The 22,983-nt window shown below is 41.9% G+C and overlaps 1 protein-coding gene across 1 annotated transcript in view; it reads right to left on the bottom strand.

Annotated features, from left to right (window-relative positions):
- The window catches only part of lhx4 (LIM homeobox 4), a 70,997-nt gene that overhangs the window by 4,412 nt on the left and 43,602 nt on the right, over window positions 1-22,983 (bottom strand). The window contains exons 3-5 of the mRNA XM_059983641.1: window positions 9,714-9,916; window positions 1,619-1,776; window positions 135-306 (exon numbers count right to left, since the gene is read on the bottom strand). Coding sequence (XP_059839624.1) covers window positions 135-306; window positions 1,619-1,776; window positions 9,714-9,916 — 533 coding nt within the window. The remainder of the gene's footprint in view (window positions 1-134; window positions 307-1,618; window positions 1,777-9,713; window positions 9,917-22,983) is intronic.

The raw sequence follows: 22,983 nt of genomic DNA on the forward strand, positions 1-22,983 counted from the left end.
CCATGATTATTAAAAGCTGCAAAGAACAGCTCTGATGTCCAATTGAATACCCTAATAACTAACTCTTTCTTGAAGGCTCGTGTGCTAATTTCCTCAAGCTATTAAACGATGTTGACCGTGTTTAGCTTACTCACCTCTGAGACTCAGCTCACTATCACTGAGGCCTACATCCTCCAATGAGCTCTCTTTCCCACTCTTTGTTCCACCACGGCTTCTTTTCACATTCTTGTAGTACTGTCCCCATCGGTGTCTGCCAGCATCCTTCTTCAAGCGCTTCTCCTTCGCTCTTCTGTTCTGGAACCAAACCTGAAAGAAATTTGACAATTTCCATCTCTATATATTTGCTCAGCATCACCTGGCTAGGTAAGGTAATGTGGTCTATGTATGTCAAATCTTTATCGACTTTGTTGTGAAAATTATTGAATGCATTTATGATCAGTCAAATATCAGATGGACCACATTAGTGATCATGAATGCATTCAAACTGAATGATCAGTCAAACATAAAATGCACCTTATTCATGACATTTCTTATTTTCAGCCCACACTCAAAACCATTGATGATAATGAGGACTTATTTAATTGGCACATAAAATCAAGGTCTCAACCTATCAGCCACCATTCTCCAAACTTCTTTATTACTGAAAAATAATTATTTGATCTTATTCCAAAGTGTGATAATGGGTTTCAGATGTATTAACTAATACTGCTTGACCTGCTGAACGTTTACGATATTTACAGTTTTTATTTCAGATTTCCAGCATCTGCAGTTTAGGGTACAATGCCAATCTTGTTTGGGGCCTAAAGTTTGATTCTGAATTCAGACATCAGATATTCAGTCCACATTGTAGTAATTTGCTGATTGAAAACACTTCACTACTTCCCAGCTGGCCATTAGATGGTTCACCTCAAGAAAGCCATAGAACACAGGTTTTTATGTTTTTCTCATGTTGTACTCTACTAGCCTTCAACATGTTAGGCATGATCCGTAAGAGCCAGGCATTGCTCTTTGGGGTAGAACTGAGCCAGTCATCTCCCCTTCCAGAACTTCATGGACTAAGCACTGGTTCTTCAGCAAGACAGCACATAGTCTTCAAGCACCTAATTTGTGCTCATTTCCTTTTGCAATAGCACAGGGCTACAACTTTGAACCCTTCTTCCTGGTATGCTGGGTGTGCATGATAAACATTATTGACCTTAGATGATATGGTCAACTTTTATGAGACCGGAGGCAATAGCTTCGCGGGTATTTTTAACGTCTTTTTTCCATAATTGCAGCTTTGATTTATTTTACATAGTTGAAAAAAATCCAAAAATAGCAACATTTTTCAGTGGCCTGCATCATTATCCTATTCTGCCTTGAAGTTCCCACGTTTTATGGGAGAGGAAGAGCTTACTGATTTATCACATGACACTGTTTAGTCTCAGTGCTGCCTTGATGATGTCACCACAGTGACCTCACCATCTGCTGACATTGCTCCTGCAAGCAAGCAGCTGTAAACTGCTTTGACCACTGGTGAGGGAATGGTGTGAATACTAATGTACTCTGCATACGTAATAGTGGTGGCCAAGCAAAACCAAGCAAGGTGCGTGCCCAGAAAAGTGGCTTCTCCATTTACCTGCACAACCCTCATGTCAAGCCCCGTCTCTGAAGAGAGCTGTTCCCGCACATGGCGAGCTGGCTTTGGAGAGGTTTTGTATGCATTTTTCAGTGTTTCCAATTGCTTAGCTGTAATTGTAGTCCGCGGCCTCTTTGCTCCAGCCTCTGCATCAGCATCTGTGTAAGACAACAGGTTTGGAGTAGATATTAAAATTACAAGCTGTAACATGTGATAAAGTCAGTGCAAACAAAGTACATGCTTTATATTATAATACATGCATAAGGATGTGCAATGTCAAAGTATAAGTTATCTCAATCATTTTCTTGGAGAAGTAACTTAATTCAGTCCATGGGGCAAGAAGGATTTACCTTGAATGGTCCCAGAAAACTAGCAAGGCTTTACAGATGATATGGTCCTAGTGTTCCGGGTCCAATCATCAGCAAATACAGAATTCGAGGCCTAATCAATGATTATTGTGATCCTGGGATTGAAGGCTGAGGATCGATCTGAAGTCTGGAACTTGAGGTTCTTTGGCCTGAGAGTCTCTGCGAGTCCACTGGGTAAGGTGAAGCCCAGCGTCCACAGGCCCAACCCTAGAGGCCTGTCCTGGAATTACAGGCCTGTGTAAGTGCATGGGTGAGAGAGAGAGGAAAGGGGCTCGGCTTGCCGCTGTTGTTTAGTTGCTTCTTATGTTGTGTGCCGTGTTTCTGAGCAGTGTGGGCATGTTATGTTGACGCCGTAATGTGTGGCGTCACACACACTCTCAGGTGTGTTGGTTGTTAAGGCAAATTATGCATTTCACTGCATGTTTCAATGTACACATAACAAATAAACTTGAATTTTGAATCCTGACAATTCACTTAGAACTTACAGCCATTATAGGCAGCACATCAGCTTTGTGGTTTTCAGAATCAAAATCGGGTTTATTATCACAGGCATATGTCGTGAAATTTGTTGCTTTCTCATTTAAATTATATCCATGTCTAATCAGTGCCCCCATTTCTTCACTGGCTGGATGCATTGCCAGACACCATTGTCATGCAACTAGCTATAGCAAGTTATATATACGTACTTAATCAACACACAAAGACATGTTAGAACTCAGAAGGTCAGGCAGCAACTATAAAGGGAAACGGATAGTTGATATTTCAGTTTGACACTCTTCATCTGAAATTCTCCAGTCCAGATGAAGGTTCCTGACCCAAAATTTCGACTGCCTAATTTCCACAGATGCTGTCTGATCTCCTGAGTTTTGTGTCTTACTCCAGATTCCAGCATCTGCACTCTCTGATGTCTGCAATGCTTAGGCTAACTTGCACAAACATAATGCTGAGATGCCAGCGGCTGGCAGTCATGCAGCAAGTGAAACTGACTGAGGAAACACTAAAGAATGGCATATATTGAGGCAGGGAAGGCTGCTATAGTTTTCCAGATATGGTTCAAAACATTCAAAGCAGCAGAAGAAAGGAGAGGTACTTTATATAAACCAGGAAGTCCTCCAGTCACAGCCTCATGATGAACTAACAGCAACAGACAGTACCTAGTATCAAGTCCCTTGGAATGGATCCACTCATGTGGTCAATGTCAGAACTCTCATATTTAGATGTCATGTAACACCTACTGGCACACCCCAACTTAACACGCCATTTGCCACTCATTTAACATTTAGAACTTCTGACTTTCAAATATCCTGTTCCACATTGTCATAGATCTACACTACTGCAAACTTCAAACACATGCTTAAACAGCCTGAATAAACTGGAAGAGTATGATATCATATCATACTCTTCCATATCAGTTTTCTAGCTGTGTGTTATTGCCTATCAAACTTTTATGGCAAAGATACGTGGCAAGTGCTCTAGTGTTATAGGTCAGTGTTAAACCTGGGTCTCGCAACTCATTCACAACAGAGGCTGGAGATACAGAGATTGATTCAAAATAAGTGTAATTGCCAAGAAAGCATGGCAGTGCCTCTACTTTCTTAGGAGTCTGTAGTGATTTGGCATGACATCAAAGGTTTTGACAAATTTCTATACATGTGAGGTGAAAAGTGCATTGACTGGCGGTATCACATCCTGGTATGGAAACACCAATGCCCTTGAATAGAAAATCCTATAAAAGGTAACGGATTCAGTCTAGAATATTATGAGTAAAACCCTCCCAACCATTGAGCACATCTACATGAAACACTGTCGTAGGAAAGCAACATCCATCAACAGAGATTCTCACCACCCAGGCTATGCCCTTTTCACACTGCTGCCATCAGACAAAAGGTGCAAGAGCTTTAGGACTCGCTCCACCATTTAACTACCCCTCTACCATCAGGCTCTTGAACAAAAGGGAGAGCTACACTCACTTGCCAATCCATTGTTACGTTCCACAATCAATGATCTCGTTTTAAGGACATTTTATCTTGTTATTTCATGGACTTGTTATTTTTGCTATTTACGCAGATTTACCTCTGCAGAGTTTATTGTCTTCTGCACTCTGGTTGATCTTTCATTGATCCGGTTATAGTTACTATTCTATAGAATTGCTGAGTATGCCAAGAAGAAAATGAATCTTAGGGTTGTATGTGGTGACATGTATGTACTCTGATAATAAAATTTACTTCTACTTTTTACCTTTACTTTTACTGTATCCATATGTTCTTTCTCTGTCCGATACTCATCTTTCTAAGCAACCGATGTACTGTTGATGTAATGTCCATGAGGTGCTCTCTGCTCTCCACTATACAACTGAGAGGAACAAAGGCAATTCCTTGGAGCTAAATATCTACGGTACTGCAATATTCTTAAAATCTAGCCAATTCCTGATTCATAATCCCCCCAAAAATTGGGTTCTGTGGGTTAGATGTTCTTTCCAAAAACACACACTTGATTTTAGGTATTAAAGTGATGATGATTAGACAATTCTGCAGTAAGACTGGAATAATGTGCTCTATCACCATTTGTTGCATTTCTGTCCACATTGGTTGAAAACATTTTGTCAAGGATAGGTTTACTGACCACATTCTGTTTTGAACAAATAAGTTAGTGCAGAAGTGAAAATACCTTAGCAAAGCAAAATAAAAATTACTTAATATGTAAGCTGCTTTACTGAATTTTTAGAAGAATATACAATTGTGCTCATGAACACTTACTTCACATCTACAATCCTACACATTACGTTAGACTGTATTGACAAGAGAAAATGAAAAGTTATCGTATTTCTGCCCAGATTAAAGACTTCACGCTATAAATGGTCAAATCCAAATTAAAGTTAAAAATTGGAGATTTCCTTTAGGAATTAATGTATTTGGATAGAGTGTGGAACCTCAGGAGAGACTGGTGGCTTTGGATCTATGGATGTCAAGACTTTGTAGCTCAGGGGATTTCATAGCTCCAGAAGTTGTGGACAAGCTGATAGACAGTAAGTGTTATCATTGGCTAAAAGTGCATTTCCTTTGTATAATGGAGCTTCAAGGAAGACAGTAGTCAGTGTAGATGAATTTTGATTCTATTGTCTTGCAATTCATGTTTCTTGATGGCTTACTAAGCCAATTTAAGCAAATGACATTATTTCAGGACAAGGAAAACATTCAAGAGTCTAATGTAGAACTCACAGTCGGGCAATTGCTGCTGAAAATGGTCTGGTTATTTGCAGGCACCTGATTTTATGCTTCAGACATGTCTGCATTTAATCTGTCAGTAGCCTGAAAGAATTGTAAATGGCCTAGCCTGTAAGTAAAGGCATTTGACAGCCCAATGCTAAGTCTGAATTATTTCTATAACTTACATATGCTTTTCATCTGCTAACACTTGTTAGCCAATACAGATAGCTCAATCCTGTGCTCAATTTGCATCTGAAAGGAAATTGAGTCATTCACTGATCAATAAAATATCCCTAAATTGATCAGTGAAGTTTAACTATGAGTGGATCAATCAAATGTTTTCAGAGCTAGTGTTGAATTCCTAATAAAATTTGGCACTGTGCTATGGAGTGGTTAGATTTTATTTTCTCTCTCTCTTTCTCTCTCTCTCTCGCTCTCTCTCTATTTATCTCTTTCCTGCCCCTTAGTAAAATGATGAAAAAATATTTCCAAGACTTCAATTCCAATGGAGCTAATGCCCATTTGGTGTTATACTCTGTTAGGACGTCCAGCGCTGCCCTCATAGGTTTAAATATTCAGTGCCACTCTACTGCATGAGTGAAGGAGTTAATTCATTACAAGGCTGACAGAAAGGATTGCTGGGTAACTATAAATTGTGGCATCCTTGCCATCTGATTGATTGGCTCAGGTGATGTAATGTACATTTGTATTTGGTGTTGTGATATTACTCAGTGCACAACACCTGCTCCAGAGACCTATTAATAACTATCTGCACAACAGGTTATTAGTAATTGTCATTAATCTCATTAATATTAGTCGATCAGTGGACTACAGGTCAGCGAAAGACATTAGATGTGAACATTTCAGTAACAAGGCTGTGACTGTAGAAGCATGATGTATAAAAATGACCAGAACAATCAACCCATCTGCATCTCATTCTTGTCACGCTGATCGAACTTCACTTAGCTTTTGTAGTTCTTTTGCTTCCCTTCTTTAAAGCCTGACAACAGGGTGATCTGTGTGCAGACCTCTTCTCTGACCACAGTCACCTCCACTGTGCAAGCAACCAGCACCTTCCAGATTGAGCCCTGTTCACTTAAAGGAGCAGCACAGTTGCCACTGCTAATTTCCAAATTGGCTCCAGCACTGTATAAAAAGGTGGCATAGAGGTTCTGTCTGTAGAACTGATGTCTCCGTCAAACTAAGTTCAATTCTGACCTCTGGTAGGTGAGACTAGAACTAGGGGACATTGCCTCAAGATTCAGGGGAGAAGATTTAGAACGGAGATGAGGAGAAACTGTTTTTCCCAGAGAGTGGTGAATCTGTGGAATTCTCTGCCCAGGGAAGCAGTTGAGGCTTCTTCACTAAATATATTTAAGAAACATTTAGATAGGTTTTTACATAGCAAGGGAATTAAGGGTTATGGGGAAAAGGCAGGTAGATGGAGCTGACTTTACGGACAGATTAGCCATGATCTTATTGAATGGCGGGGCAGGCTTGATGGGCCGGATGGCCTACTCCTGCTCCTATTTCTTATGTTCTTATGTTTATGTTCTCTGGTGTTATCTGTGTGGAGTTTGCATGTTTTCCCATGTGTGCTTCCTCTGGGAGCTGTAGTTTTCTCTGACATCCCTAAAATACAGTAGGTTAATTGGCACTGTAAACTTCCTCGTGGGAGATTTAATCTTGTGAGATTGGATATGAATGTGGGGAAGCTAAATTCAGCTAGGATAGGATTAGTGTAAATGCGTGGTTAAAGGTCACTTGGAGTTGTTGGGTTGAATAGCCTGTAACTGTGTAACATCTTTCTATGCCTTGAAGAGAAAGAATATGCCATTGAACCCCTTGCGCTAGTCTCCATGTTCAGTTAGGTCATAATGATTCTTAACTCTATGCAACTACCTTGGTTCTATCTCTTGATATCCTCACTTACAAGATCATTTCAAATCTGTTCTGAAATTTTCAGTTTCTCCTCAGCCTCAGCATCTTTTCAAGGAGAATCTCAAGTTTTCAGGAGCATTCCTGAGCTGTCTGGTTCAAAGATGACTGCTTTGCCTACTGTGTAGACTCTCAGTCACTGAGGGCAGAATGACTGAGATAAACCTGTCGGTTTGTACAAGATGATTATGATCAGAGCATACTTAGTGGAAGATCACAGCGGGTGTGGTAGAGGTCAATGATACGCCATGTCCCTGTTAAAGTAAATGCAATGAGCCTGCTAAACTTCAAAAGGTTTTTGAAAGACATTTTAATGTAAAATGTTTTTAAATATTTAAATCTTACAGCATGTAGAATCAATCACAAGCAAGGCATGCCAGCATCTTTACTTTCTAAGAAGATTAAGGAGGTTTAGCAAGTTACCACACACTGATAAACTTCTACAGATGCACTGTTGAACATATGCTCACTGGTTGCATCATTGTGATATGGCAATTTACATGTGTAGGAATGTAAGTTGCTGAGAGTAGTGGACTTAGCACATTGTGGACACATCCCTTCTCCGCCTTCAGTATATCTACATGAGGCACTGCCTCAAGGAAGCCACATCAAATATCAAAGATTCTCACCATGCCATCTTCTCACAGCAACCATCAGGCAGGAAGTGCAGAAGCCTGAATTCTCTCATCACCAGGTTCAGGGACTTCCCCTTCTCTTCAAACAACTAGCTCTTGAACCAAGGCACACGACCTTACTCGGTATAGCAAATCTATGACCACCTTGATCACTTTGCACAATAATAGACCTTTGTTGTTCTAACTGTGTTCTTCCTTGTAAAATAAATTGTAGATAATTTGTGTTTAATTCCCATTTTTCATGTTCATGCTGTCTGTCTGTTGAAATGTGCCAGTGATGTTGCTGGAAGTAAGATTCCTATCTATCTATAAATTTATTTGTTGGGACACAGCACAGAGTAGGCCCTTGCAGTCTTTTGAGCTATGCTGCCTAGCAACCCCTAATTTAACCCTCGCCTAATTACAGGACAATTTACAATGACAAATTAACTTACCAACCAGTATGTCTCTGGAAAATGGGAGAAACCAGAGCACCTGGAGGAAACTCATGCAGTCATGGGGAGAATGTACAAACTCCTTACAGGCAGCGGTGGGAATTGAACCTGGGTCGCTGGTACTGTAAAGCATTATGCTAACTACTACACTATTGTACTACCCTGTTTTAGTGTGCTTACATGTAACTGTGTACATGACAATCCTCAATAGAAACATAGAAAATCTACAGCACAATACAGGCCCTTCAGCCCACAAAGTTGTGCAGTACATGTCCCTACCTTAGAAATTACTAGTGTTGTCCATAGCCCTCTATTTTTCTAAGCTCCATGTACCTATCCAAAAGTCTCCTAAAAGATCATATTGTATCCGCCTCCACCACTGTTGCCAGCAGCCCATTCCACACACTCACCACTCTCTGCGTAAAAGACCTACCCTTGACATCTCCTCTGTACCTACTCCCAAGCTCCTTAAACCTGTGCTCTGCTATGGCAGCCATTTCAGCCCTAGGAAAAAGCCTCTGACTTTCCACATGTTCAATGCCTCTCATCATCTTGTACACCTCTATCAGGTCACCTCTCATCCTCTGTCACTCCAAGGAGAAAAAGCTGAGTTCACTCAAACAGTTTTCATAAGGCATGCTCCCAATCCAGGCAACATCCTTGTAAATCTCCTCTGCATCCTTTCTATGGTTTCCACATCCTTCCTGTAGTGAGGTGACCAGAACTGAGCACAGTACTCCAAGTGGGTCTGACCAGGGTCCTATATAGCTGCAACATTACCTCTCGGCTCTTAAACTCAATCCCACGATTGATGAAAGCCAATACACCATATGCCTTCTTAACCACAGTCAGCCTGTGCAGCTGCTTTGAGTGTTTTATGGACTCGGTCCCCAAGATCCCTCTGATCCTCCACATTACCAAGAGTCTTACCGTTAATACTATATTTTGCTATCATATTTGACCTACCAAAATTAACCACTTCACACTTATCTGGGTTGAACTCCACCTGCTACTTTCAGCTCAGTTCTGCATCCCATCAATGTCCTGCTGTAACCTCTGACAGCCCTCCACACTATCCAAAACACCCCAAACCTTTGTGTTATCAGCAAACTTACTAACCCATCCCTCCACTTTCTTGTCCAGGTCATTTATAAAAATCACAAAGAGTAAGGGACCCAGAACAGATCCTCGAGTCACACCACTGGCCACTGACCTCCATGCAGAATATGACCCATCTACAACCACTCTTTATCTTTTGTGGGCAAGCCAGTTCTGGATCCATAAAGCAATGTCCTTGGATCCCATGCCTCCTTACTTTCTCAACAAACCTTGCAATGGGTACCTTATCAAATGCCTTGTTGAAATCCATATACAATGTCAACTTTGAGTAGAATAATTCTGTTGATAAGGCAGCAAACCATTATACCAAGTTAAACAGTACACCATAATGGATAATGAAGGTGCAATGTAATTGTCACCTCACAGTTAATTCACCTTACAAGCAAAGTGCCTACCATTCTGTTTGGCCGTCTCATAGTCCTCCTTGCAGACAAGCCGGCTGTCTTCCATCAAGTAGAACTCATCGCCAGTGGCCAGCTGCCGGTTACACATGATGCAGGAGAAGCAGTGAAGGTGGTAGACAAAGTCCTGCGCTTTCCTCACCACCTGGGTCGGGGGGATACCCTGCTGACAGGCTGCACATTTTGTCCCAAATCGTCTGCAATGAATGAGAGTACAACAGAGTGACAAGGCACGTTTACTTTACAGGGTTAGTCAACATGAACACAACTTTGTTTCTTTGCTCCACAATAGGCAATGGCAGATCTACTTGTGGCTCTGTAAAACTCTCCAGGTTCCTGAAGACACAGGACAGTATGTCCTGTTCAGAGGGGTGGGAGTTTTAAATCGGCTGGGGTGGGCAGACAAGGTCTCGTGCTAATTCACTTCCTCTGTTTGGCAGTATAATGTTAGCTGAGACGACAGACTACGTTTAGACAGGGTCTGAGCCCTTAATCCATTGACCCAGAGGTAAAGAGGCTGGGAAGCAGGCTGCAGCTGACACCATTTAACACCAAACAGCAGAACTGAAGCTTAATGGGGACGGGTGAATGAATAAGCAGGTGCCATCAGAACTTGAAGAACTATCACTGAATGCAAGCCATCCCTTCTTTTAATGCAGGATGTTTTTGGCTGCGTGCCATCCACAAATGTGTTTACTCATCACATCATCGTTCCAAGTTTGAAAGATTATTATAATATTCCTGAGTGAATGGCTTAAGGTTGACTGATGAGAAGGCTATCCATAATGAAGAAACAGTGCACCACGTTATAAATTTCAGCACTCTAGGGCCAAGTTCCTAGCCTCACTGAAAGATCCACATTCAAGCGAATCCATCATCGATGACAAAACTCGTTTACCGGCTGCATTTTTGCATTGCCCTCAAGAGGCATTGCGCTTGTGTCAGCTGTGACTAAGTGGACGGAAGTCTCACCAGTGGCACAAGGCCGTGGATTTGAGGGCTGCTATAGAACTGCATCTGCCTGTCTTTCCAGTGCTGAATAAAGGGACGACTGCACCATCTTTCTCATACAAGACAGAACTGGGAACTTATTCATGCACTGGGAGTTCAAGGAGACATGAGTTTCTGATGGAGTTAAGGGTTCAGGCATTCACCTGGGTAACTGGATGAATGCTCATCTTCAGCCTGTTAAAAACACTGGGCAAGACAATAATGAAGTGGGTGTGAACTCGAAAAAAATCCCCTGTGTCTACTTACTGCCTGATAAAGCTATTTATATCAGCAGTGATATATATTCCTTTTTTAATTTATTGAGATACAGCAGAGAATAGACCTTTGAGCAGTGCTATCCAGTAATCTCTCAATTAAATACTAGCCTAATCATGGGACAATTTACAATGACCAATTAACCTACCAACTGGTACGTCTATGGATTGTAGAAGGAAACCGGAGCACCTGGAGGAAACCCATGCGGTCATGGGAAAATCCTGCAAACTCCTTACAGGTAGCAGTGGGAATTGAACCCGGGTCGCCTGTACTGCAAAGTGTTATGCTAACCACCATGCGACTGAGCCATTCTTCCCTCTGTGTTCTATCGCAATAATTAGCGCCATCCCGAGATTCCAATCAAAGCAGTTGACAGGCTGTAGAGTCATTGTCAGAAAGAAATACAACATGGAAACTGGCCCATCAGCCCAGCAAGTCTGCAGTGGCCGTTAAACACTGATTTCTGTAGTGATCTGACCCTAACCCATTTTATCCTCCCCACTTTCCTATCATCAAATCTCAACACACACCCTCCCCTGCCAAATTTGACCACTCGCTGACTTGGGGCAAACTACAGCAACAAACAAAAGAACTAGGCCACACATTTTTCGGCAGGTGGGAGGGAACTGGAAATTCACCTGTCACAGGGCCAATGTGCCAGTACTGAGGTGAGAATCGGACATGGACTGCTGAGCTGCAAGGAAGGGCACCACTGTGCCACTTCAGATGGAATTATGTAATTTCAAGCACCACAATACTTCAGCTTTAAAAACGCACCCCCACCCCCCTTTAGGATACAACAAATATAAATCAGGACTTTTTGTTCCAAACATTTTTTTCAAATCATTGAGAGTCAAAACAGAAGAACTAGCGCCGTTAAGGAAAGTGATAATGAAGGGAGATGTGCTTTTACAAAGGGAGAGATAATTCAATCACTGTTACCACATGGTTAATGTAGTTGTGGCAGCTATCAGTAAATGTTAAAGATGGGCAGATTCAGCCATAGCTGCCAATACCTGTGCCACTCAGTGACTGTGTCAAGACCTCACCCACTGGGACCGTTTCCAATGACACTGGGAATGCTCCCCTCTTCCATGCCCATCGCCAGGATAGCCCAGTAACCTGCCCTGCATGGATGGCTGTTGTCAGAGGGGTTGAGGTGTGAGTCCCCTCCAATCCATTGAATATAAAAGCTCCTAGCTCCTCAGGGGCAATGTTTGTCAAGGAAGCTGGTAGTGCAAATGGTAATACGGTGGTTAGCTCAGTGCTTTACAGTACCAGTGACCTGGGTTCAATTCCTGCTGCTGCCTGTCAGGAGTCTGTACGTACTCCCCGTGAGTGCGTGTGTTTCCTCCAGGAGCTCTGATTTCCTCCCACAGTCCAAGGGCGTACTGATTGGTAGGTTAATTGATCATTGTAAACTGTTCCGTGTTTAGGCTAGAGTTAAATCAGGCTTGCTGGGCAGCATGTCTCAAAAGGCCAGAAAGGCCCATTCTGCGCTGTATCCCCAATAAATAAGTAAATAATCTAAAAGGAGCAATTGACTCAACCTCAGACGATTGCCCCAATAAGCTCCTTTTTACCCTCCTTACCCCTTTCCCAGACAGGGTACCTTTCCAGTGGCACATCCTACTGGGAAAAGTGCTACAGATCCAATATGGAACTTCCTATATGTTGAGTTTCTTTCTGAGTTTGGGAACCTTAAATATTCGGTACTCTCAGTGTTTTCAGCCAGAGCCTGGACTAGTAAGGATTCAACATATTTATCATTTCTATGGCAGTAGAAAACCACTCCATTTCCTGACAACCTGAATATTTTGAACATTTTTATGTTATTCTCCCTTTGAAAATGCCCAAGTGCTGGTTATTAGCAGTGGGGTATGGAGAACATATCAACACTGTTTTATTCCTGGAATACAGCCTCAGAACCCTCTTTACCACACGCTCTGATCATGCACTTGGTAAGCTCGGGCCATGCCCAGACTGAGGCCTTCTTTGCTCTGTCTCAACCAATTAGTTCAATTCTAAACACAGGACCGTATCACTCATTGTTAGCACATGACATTTCGTTTTTAACATCAGCAATCTTTGTCGACATTTATAGCAAGGTCATGGGTAAGTACTAATCTCTGTCAAAATGGAGCTGTCTTTTCTAAATTATTTTGAACATATTTCCACCAGGGACTGGATTGAGATTGCCTAACGCAATTTTCCATTGTATTGCTTCAGATAGTGGAGGGCAGAGAGACCAGGGCCTCCACAAGCACAGACATAAATGTGCGTGATACAAGACCAGAAGGAGACAAAGTTCTTATCCACACAAGAGTACATCCTGCTGTGTTGGTTTGCTGGATCACTGATAATGCAGACTACAGGGCTAAAGAGAAATCTACACCATGTTTCAGGAAAACTTTGGGGAAATTCTTGCTAATATCTATAAAGGATAGTTCTGATCCCTGTACAAGCCCTCTTTCAAATTTCGGTTTGAGTCAAAATTTCTTCATGCTTCTTCATATATATATATACAGGTAGGGTACCTAAGACTTAAACACAGTACTCTGGTAACTTTATGTATTGCACTGTGCTACCTCCGCGAGAAAATACAAATTTCGTGACATATGAGTGGTGAAAAACCTGATTCTGATATGGGTCTCTATTGTGAACTGAGAGTGGGAAGGGGACTGAGAGGGGAATCATGGTTGGGTAAAGGGGAGGGAATAGGAAACATCAGGGAGACATTCTGTAATGATCAATATACCAATTGTTTGGAATCAGATGTCCTTGCCTGGTGTTTCAGGGCTGGGTTGTCTGCACTCGTGCCAATCCTCCTGACCCTGGTGCTCCTTCTCCGACCCCTGTCCCACACACCTCCCATAGAACTCCAACCTCTCTATTCCCAACATCCTTTACTCCCACCAGATTTTCAAACCTGCTCTCCATTGCACATTGACAAATATAGTAGTATGCAGAAGTCTTAGGCACCTTAGCTACATATTTGTGCCCAAGAATTTTGAATTAGACTGTTGGACTGACTGTAGTTGAGACTGAGGGGATCCTGACAGAGCAATGCGAAGTTACAAGGGGCAGAGATTGAGTAAACACTAAAAAAACTTTTCCCCATGGCGGAAGTGTTTAATACTAGAAGGCGTGGGTTTAAAGTGAGAGTAAAAAGTTTGGGGAAGAGCTCTGACAGAACCTTTTTATGTGCACGATGGATGGATTATGGAACACACTGCCTGAGTCAGTGACAGAGGCAGGTATTCTCACTACATTTAAGAAATATTTTTATTTTATTGTTAATTTAATTATCTATCTACATGTTTATCAATGTACTCTATGTATATATGCATTTTTTAAAAAAATTATTGATACAACTCAGAATGGGCCTTTTCCACCCAGCAGTCTCCCAATCACCTAGCCTAATCACCGGATAATTTACAATGACCAATTAACCAACCAGCCGGTACATCTTCGGATTGTGGGAGGAAACCGGAGCAACAGGAGGAAACAGGGAGAATGTACAAACCACTTAAAGGCAGTAGAGGGAAATGAACCCGAGTTGGTCGTCCTATAAAGTGTTGTGCTAACCACGATGGTAACCCACGATGCCACTGTGCCATCCCTTATTTTGCCGAACATTTGAATTTGACCAAGTGCCTGTAAATGGGAGTAATGTAGATGGGTACTTCATGGTGAGTATGGACATGGTGTGGTAAAGATAGTCTAACTCCATGACTCTTAAAGGATTAAAACTTGATTAAACTTTCATAGAAACATTGCATTCTGTTACCTTCACCTTATCCTAACCTGTTTATGTTATGGCAAAATACACTGCCACCACCATCTAATCTTCCACTGACACAACCCAGCCAGTTGTTCACTTCACCAGTCCAATCACTGTGCATTGCAAATATGATTGATGATTAACATCAGGAACAGGGCTGCTAAGGTCAGTTCCAGAATCTCACCATAGATGGAGCCCGGAGTTTTTCTGGATTCAGTGCGCTTGGCAGAACAGGACACAGAAGGAAGAGATTTATTTTGTTTTAGAGCCCAGATAGCTGTCACTGCACAGTAGACTTTGACTGATTATCTCGAGTCAAGTTCTGATCTGATTGTTTGCTGGGGCATTCCAGGGGACGGTTTATCATCTATAACAGATTGAGCTTAATCCTCTAAAGGTTAGAAGAGGTGAAAGTAAGTCTGCATGGGCTGGGATGGTGTACCAAAATGAATGTGACCATCATGAACCCCTACACCACTGATGATCCACTTGCATTGGTAACAAATTTAAATTATGTTCATCACTAAATATTTGCTGTGCTTTACATGGATATGATTCCTTTCACCATAACAGGACACAAGCCACTCAACATTCTCATTCACTTTCAGAAGCACCAGCCCCATCCTCCCCAAAGCAAACTACTTCAGATACTAGAAATCTGAAATCAAGCTGCTGGAAGTGCTTGGCAGTTAGATAGCATCTGTGGATAAAGAAAGGTCATTGAATCCTTTCCCCTCTGTTCCGAGATGCTGCCTGCTCTGTAGTGTATCTCTAGCATTTTCTGATTTCACTTCAGTCTTGCTGTCAGACGGAAAAGCATCTAACACAACAAGAATTATCCACATGCCATGGACAATATCTCAGGAAAAAGCACAGACAAAAATATTGCAGCAGTAGGTGACATTAATGCAGTATTCAGCCCTTCTCTGCCAAAGAAACAAGTGAAAAATTGCTATTAATGTAGGAAAGCTGGCACGGACTTGCAGACTGCAGTTTGCTTTTGCCTCATTAGTGCTGAGCTGCTCAAGCAGTGCAGTGAAAAAACAAGTAAGTCCCAGGGAGCAAGCCTTTTTATTTCGCTGGCTCCGAGGAAAAGCCGCATTTGAATGTATCAGCTTATCTTGACTGAAAGAAGCTAAGATTTGTTTTCTGTCAATACCTTGGAAATTAATCTGGTCAGATGTTTGCTGTGCTGAGGGTCCAGAGTGGGAAATATCCTTGTTATGGATCATGAAAAATTGGATTCGATAGATGTTTGGGTTATTTCTGTGGGGAGATTGCAGGGTCAGGCGAAAGTTAAACTGATAGGTACCTATGAAAAAGAAAAGCTTGTTGGTTCCAGTGGCCCTTAGTCGTTGTTCCTCAATGTTCTCAGAGGTTACATATGATATTCCTATGAAGAAATAGACAGCCCAAGTTCGTGAAGAGGAGTTCACAGAGAATAGTGAAAATCCTGAAACACCAAACAGGTCAGGCAGTATCTGTGGAGATGGAAGCTGAATCAATATTTTGACTCAGTTCTGATGGAAGGTTATTGATCCAAAATGTTTACTGTTCCCATTTCCATAGATGTTACTTTATCTGCTTTCTGTCATTTTTGTCTTTATTTCAGATTTTCAACACCTGTACACTTTTGCTTTTCAACTGTAAATGAGAAAGTGCTTGTTACCAACTTTGTGCCAACTTATAGGTTGGAGGTATTCACAGATGTCAGTCTTTTGCTTAAAGGGGTAACAAACTACCCCAACATCTCTCAGCAAAAGCAGTGTCATTTTATTTAGAAAGAGCAGTTAGTATGGGATAATGCAAAATAAATGTAAAACTACAGCTATGCGTATCCAGCATGATTGACAACTTTTTCTCCACTCTCATTATGGGAAATATTGCGTCCAAATGCAAACACTCACTTACCACACCACAGCGCCCCCACCCCTCAAATTGCAATTAAATGCAGAAACATGAGAATGGACATTGAGGGAGAAGAGGGTAGTCTTCTCTGATTGAATAGTATGCACTCATTATGACCTTTTAATTGTCCCATTGATTTATCTCAACAAAAACAAGTATTTGCATAGCACCGTAAACATAGTAAAATGTCTCAGTGTGGCTACGTGAATGATGAAACAACAGGATTTGACAACAAGCCACCACAAAGAGATCATGCAGGTATCGGTCAAAATTGTTGGTTGCAAAAAGCACTCTAGAGTAGGAGAAAGGAACAGAGGCTTAGACGCAATTTCAGAGCTTAAGAGCTGGACAGATGAAGACCCTTATGAAAATTCAAAGAAAATCAACCATATTAATCAGAAAGAATTTAAGCTTCATTTTTATTCAGTGCTAACTTCAATGCTTTTAACCAGGGGTAGTCATGAGCCTCACAACCTTTTTTGGGTCAGAGGGGAGAGTGATGGACAGGCAAGGGGTAGAGAAAGTGATTGATAGTGATCTTAGGGAAGGTAATTGACAGATGAGGTTAGGGGAAATAATTGAGAAGTGAGTGGAAGGGATAATGGAGATAGGGAGTGAGGTGATGATAATCAGTCAAATCTCATTCCTGATTTTCATTGATTCTGTTATGGCCATTATTCTATTATAGGTTTATCGAGTATTCCTGCAAGAAAATAAATTACAGTTTTGTATATGATGACATATATGTACTTTGATAATACATATACTTTGAACTTTGGTAATGTCATAAATACTGGATAAATAACCTACTCTCCTTTCCAACCTACTTAAAAGGAACACCTGGCTTATGTAGACTTTAGAGAAAGAATAGGACCACAAGATATGGGAGCAGAATTAGGCCACTCAGCTAATCTTTAATACATCCACATCTGCAGATGTTGAATTTTAAACTAACCCTTATAGTATAACTTGAATGTTACTTTTATCTCTTCCTTTTTATCTCCCCCCCCCCCCCCCCCACCCCCACCGCCACCTTTTCACATATTCCCAATCCCCCAAACAATAGACCATCAGAGTAAACTATTGGGCTAACCATTTCTGGCAACAGTCAACCTTGCAATTAGATGGTTATGTCAGTAAGCATAAAATATTAACTTTGTTGAACAGCCACTAATACTAATTACTGTATTCTTAAAGTAGTTCAACTGCTACTCTTTCTTTCCACTCTAACATGTAAGTGATCCTAATATTCTACATTTGTTCTATTTCACAGATCTACTGTTTATACAAGAGTCAATGAAGCATGCATCAGAAGTCCCCAGATGCATTCACTTGAGAATTTACTAAACTGGTTTTCCATATTAACCATAATTCCCGAATGGGAAAAAAAAACAGCCTTCATAAGAAAGAATTGTTCATGCCATCCCAGTCTTTGTGTCTTCAGAGGAAAACATTGTATGAACAATCTTAGTCTTAGTCTTTTCAGAAGAAAGCCTTGTGCACATCTCAATCACTGCAGGAGAAATATTCTCACAAACCCTGTCTGATCTAATTTCCTTTAGGAGTCACTGTATTCCTCACATCAGCCCTTCAGAGCACATATTTATATCAGGGATGGGTAATAAGTGATAGTTTTCTGTGAAGACCACATGAATATAGAAGAAAAAGAATAAACTGCTAGAACAACTTAGTGGGTCAAGCAGCATTTGTGGAGGAAAAGGGTCCAGGGCTGGGTGGGGTGCCTTTTTGCCAACCTCAACTTTCCAACAACAGTTGGCCCTTCTAGAGTTCAAAGAGCTGTTTTTGAGTACGTTGAACTTCCAACCAATATTCTTTGTTCAACTTCTTGTTGCAAATGGGATCCAATCTTCAGTTCTTCATATAAATTGCAAATAGCAATCTGTGAAATTAAAAGGACAGGTTTGCAAACAAACAACACTGTCTATAGAACATAGACTGCTGGCTCTTTGCATAGGGCTAATTGCTTGGGAGATGCAGTGTGAGACAATGGGGTTATGTTAACTTGACTGTTTCAAACCAGATAATACTATTTAGTTCAAGGAAGCTTGCAGACCAGATCAATACTATCATTTACCAATAGCTGACCTATCAATAGTAGGAAGCTTTGTGTAGAGAGTCAGCTTCACAACAATAACTTTGGGTGTGTGGAATATCTGTCAGGGAATGTAGAGGAGGCTTGACCTAAAAGCAGAACAGTGGAGATGATTCAGCAATAAATGATAACACTCCATGACAGGCCGCAAAACAAGGGAGAACAGATACGAAACACCACAGACTACAAGGTAACTGAAGGCTAGGACCAACTTGTTGAGGCTGACTGTTTTGATGGGGGAACAAGGACCGTGGATAAGAGCTGGGTTTACATAGGCTGCAGGTGATGAGTTGGAAAGGACTGGCAAGTTACTCCTGTTAGTTGGGTGGAGACTAGGAGGTGCCTGCACATGCAAGCCTCACAGGATCTCTCCTCCACAGCTGGCACCCAATCACCCAAAGTGATCTGGATGGGTCCAGTGGAACTCCTCAATGAGAGATGGATTCAAGATAAAATATGACCTCTCCTCTGGGTAATACCCTTTCTCTGTTGACCAGGTACTGCATATTCCATCCATGGTGATGTGAGGTCATTACCCAGTGAACCGTGAACATAACACCGCCTACCACCATCCGAGGTTCCGGAGGTGTAGTCTCAGGTGAGTTGAATGGTCCAAACACAATGGGCTTGAGGCAGGAGGTATGATCCCGAGGGACAGTAAAAGACTGGATTGATGCGATGGGTAGTCTGACAGGGATCAATGAACCAGGGTGAGAGCTTGTGGGAGTTGGTGCACAAGGGCAGATCTCTAGTGGACAGCCAGACATGGTCCCTGAGCCAGAGTTGCCTGGCTTGGTGCTGACAGCAAGGTTGGCAGCTAGGATGGCCCTCTGTGCCCTCTTCCAAGCATTCTAGCAGCGGCAAACCAGGGCCCTCATGGATGGAACATCCACCATTGGCTCGTCTGTTGAAACAACAGGGATTGGTAGCCATGAAACATTTCAAGGGCTGACATACCCACAGCAGAGGAGATGTATAGATTGTGGGACAGCTCAGCCCAGGGCAGATAGTTCTTCCATGTGGAAGGGTAAGAGATGGCAAAGCATCACAGAAACTTCTCCACTTGCTGATTGGCTCTTTCTGACTGACCATTGGTCTGCGGATGATTGCCAGAGGACCAACTCACTGCGGTGTGGAGGAGGAAGCAGAAGGCTCACCAGAAGGGGAAGACGAATTTTGGGGCCTGTCCTGACACAATATCCTGAGGGAAATTGTGAAGGCGATCTACCTGTTGGAAAACCAGATCTCAGTGGCTGATGGAGTTTGGGAAGGCAAAGAAGTTGCCTCCTAGGAGAACTAGTCTGTCACTGTTTTGATCAATGTACCCTCATTGGAAAGCGGCAGAATCCTTGAAGAAGTCCATGGCAACGTGGGTCCACAGACAATGAGGGACTGGTAGGGTCTGCAAAAGCTTAAAGGGCCACTATTGGAGGGAATGGACTGGGCACAGTGAAGGCATGAGGTGACAAACTCATGTATGTACATCTGTGATCATGGAGGGCCACCAGAACCAGCGTCACAGAAAATCCAGAGTCCGTTGTGCACCTAGGTGACCGGAGACGGGTGAGCCCACTGGAGTTTGCCAGACACAGTGGATATTTGGCATGTGGGTGATCAGCTGCTACTCAGTAAGCACACAAGATGGTGACGAGTCAGCAGTGCTTACATATTCCAGCTGCACTCTGCCGTGAGGGTCTGGAATTCCATGGGGTAATCCAGCACCAAGTGTGAGTTTCACCATACACTAAGTATCCAGTTCACTGCCTCCATTCCACTTCCCAGATGGTCAAAAACCCGATGCAGCTCAGAGGTGAGTTCCTCATATTTATTGCAAATGGTGGCTTTATTGTCCCAGTTAGTGGCAGCCAGTGCCAATATTCACTCAAGCAAGAGAGAGATGACAAAGGCAATCTTGGCTCGGTTTGTAGAGCACAGAAATGACTGGTGCTTTAAGTGCAGACACATTGGGACATGAAGTTGCAGCTTCGGGTTGGGGATGCATCAAAGTGCTCAGGCACTGGAATCAGGTGTTCTGTGGGAGGAAGGTGACTGGCGCTGGGTTGCTGTATTGAGACAGAGTGACGAGCAGATGGTCAACAGTTTCCTGCTGCTTCCAGATCGTGTGCTCGTGTCGACAGACAACTTCTTTTCGACAAACAAACTTTTCTGGCTCAATCAGTGGTTCACCTATCCTGTTGGGGAATGTAACAGAGGCTTGAGCCAATAGGAGAGTAGTGAAAATGGTCCAGCGATGAACAATAACTTTAATAATAGACTGCAAAAGTCACAAGCCATAAGGGGCTTCAAAATGAAAGAGAACAAATAGTTAACAACACAGACAACAAAGTACCTGAAGGCTAGGAGCAACTGGCTGAGGCTGACTGGCTCAGTGGGTGAACAAGTGCTGAGTATGAGAGCTGGGTTTAAATAGGCTGCAGGTGATGAGTTGGAAACGAGTGGTAGATGACTCCTTAGCTTGGTGGAGTCTGGGAAGTGCCTGCCTCTTCAAGCCGGACAGTCTTTATATAATCATCAGCTGATTGGTCATCATTACAGAAACTCAATTGTGATGAAGACCTCGATCCTATTTATGAGCCAAAACAGGCCAAATTCCAGACCATAACACATGCAACCAATCAGCAATGAGATTTCCTCCTCACATCACAATTGAGTTTCTGTAATGATGACCAATCAGCCGACTGATAAGTATATAAATGCCAAGCATTCAGAGGACACACCACCATTAACAGCACTTTGATGATGTCTCCTCGTATGGTGATGAAACATTTGCAAGTAACTGTCAAGTTTGGAGAACAACTCAACCCAACTTCAATCATACAAGCTACACATTTTCAGAATTATTTCCAAAAGTAGACATGTAATAGAGCAATCAGGCTTGTTAGGAATGGTCAAGGAGCATCAAGGCGATGAACAGAAAATCAGGGTGCATTCTTCTGCCTTTGATTTCTGCAACAGATGACTCATTCACTTGTAACTCATTGGTATGTCTTGTTAGGTTATAGGAATTGTGACTGTGTTTTTGAAATGCTTTATGTTTTAGAAATCATTTGTAATTGAGAAATTGTTTATAAGATAGAAAACCTCTGAGTTTTTAATGAGTTTTAATAAATTTATGTAAATTTAAATGTGAATAATTAAAAATAAATAAAAACTGTGTTTAAAGTACTTTGTTAGCTAAAAGTATCTCCTCCTTGGTAGGGAGTGGGTACCCACTGCTCCACCAATGGGTATTGGCAGCTAAACTCACTGTGCAGGATCAACAAGGAAGTAACCTAGCCTTTGAAGAGTAGATGGCTGCAGTGTAACCTCTCTTTAGTGAAAATACTCATGGCCATTTATATCCAATAGAGCTTAAGATCTTTACTTGAGTTTAGAACTTCATGGTCAGTAAACCTAATACCATCACAGTTTAAGACCCTGCATCAAAAACCTGAGTTCTTCCAGTGGCATCTGTGGTTTCTTGTGTCACCATGAATATATGAAATATATTCTGATAGCCTAATTGATCAAATATGTTTTAGCTTCTTCATTTATCATTGAAACATTCTGGAACTTTGTTCAAATCTTGCAACTATTTGTGTCCATGAACTGGCTCAGTTTGCTTTATCCCATCACAATTCCCCTCTGCCTAGCAAACATGATTTTTTGATCAATGCCAGTAAGGCAAGGTAATGTGTTATCACTTCAACCATTCAGCTCAGCCTGCCCTGAACCAAGGACAAACAGCAATACAAAATAACGCCATTCATTGCCATTTGGAATTACTATCTCCATATTCCACTAAGGTCAGTGTATAGTCATAGGAGTAATCTGATTAAATTAAGAACTGCTAAGTGGAGAAAAGAAGATGCTTTATAATAGATTAGATAAAATGGAACAGACAATAAGCCCTAATGGAGGAATTTGCAAAATCATCAAGAAATGGGCTTGTCAAAGATCAAATAAGGAACGGATGGTTGATGAAGGATAGATTTCCAGGGAGTGGCACTAAAGAACATTTAAGGTCTTCTATTAGTGGTGGGACAGAGAGATGAAATCAAAGGGTGAGTATGAGGCAGTTCAGTTGGAGACAGTGAGCTGAAGTCAGCATGAGGGACTCAATGAGTAGGACAACTTCTTTCAGGCTATCTTAGTTTCAAATCAAGGGTGTTTGATATCTGAAAGTTTAACAT

This window comes from Hypanus sabinus, chromosome 11 (genome assembly GCF_030144855.1).
Source record: "Hypanus sabinus isolate sHypSab1 chromosome 11, sHypSab1.hap1, whole genome shotgun sequence".
NCBI classification, from domain to species: domain Eukaryota; kingdom Metazoa; phylum Chordata; class Chondrichthyes; order Myliobatiformes; family Dasyatidae; genus Hypanus; species Hypanus sabinus.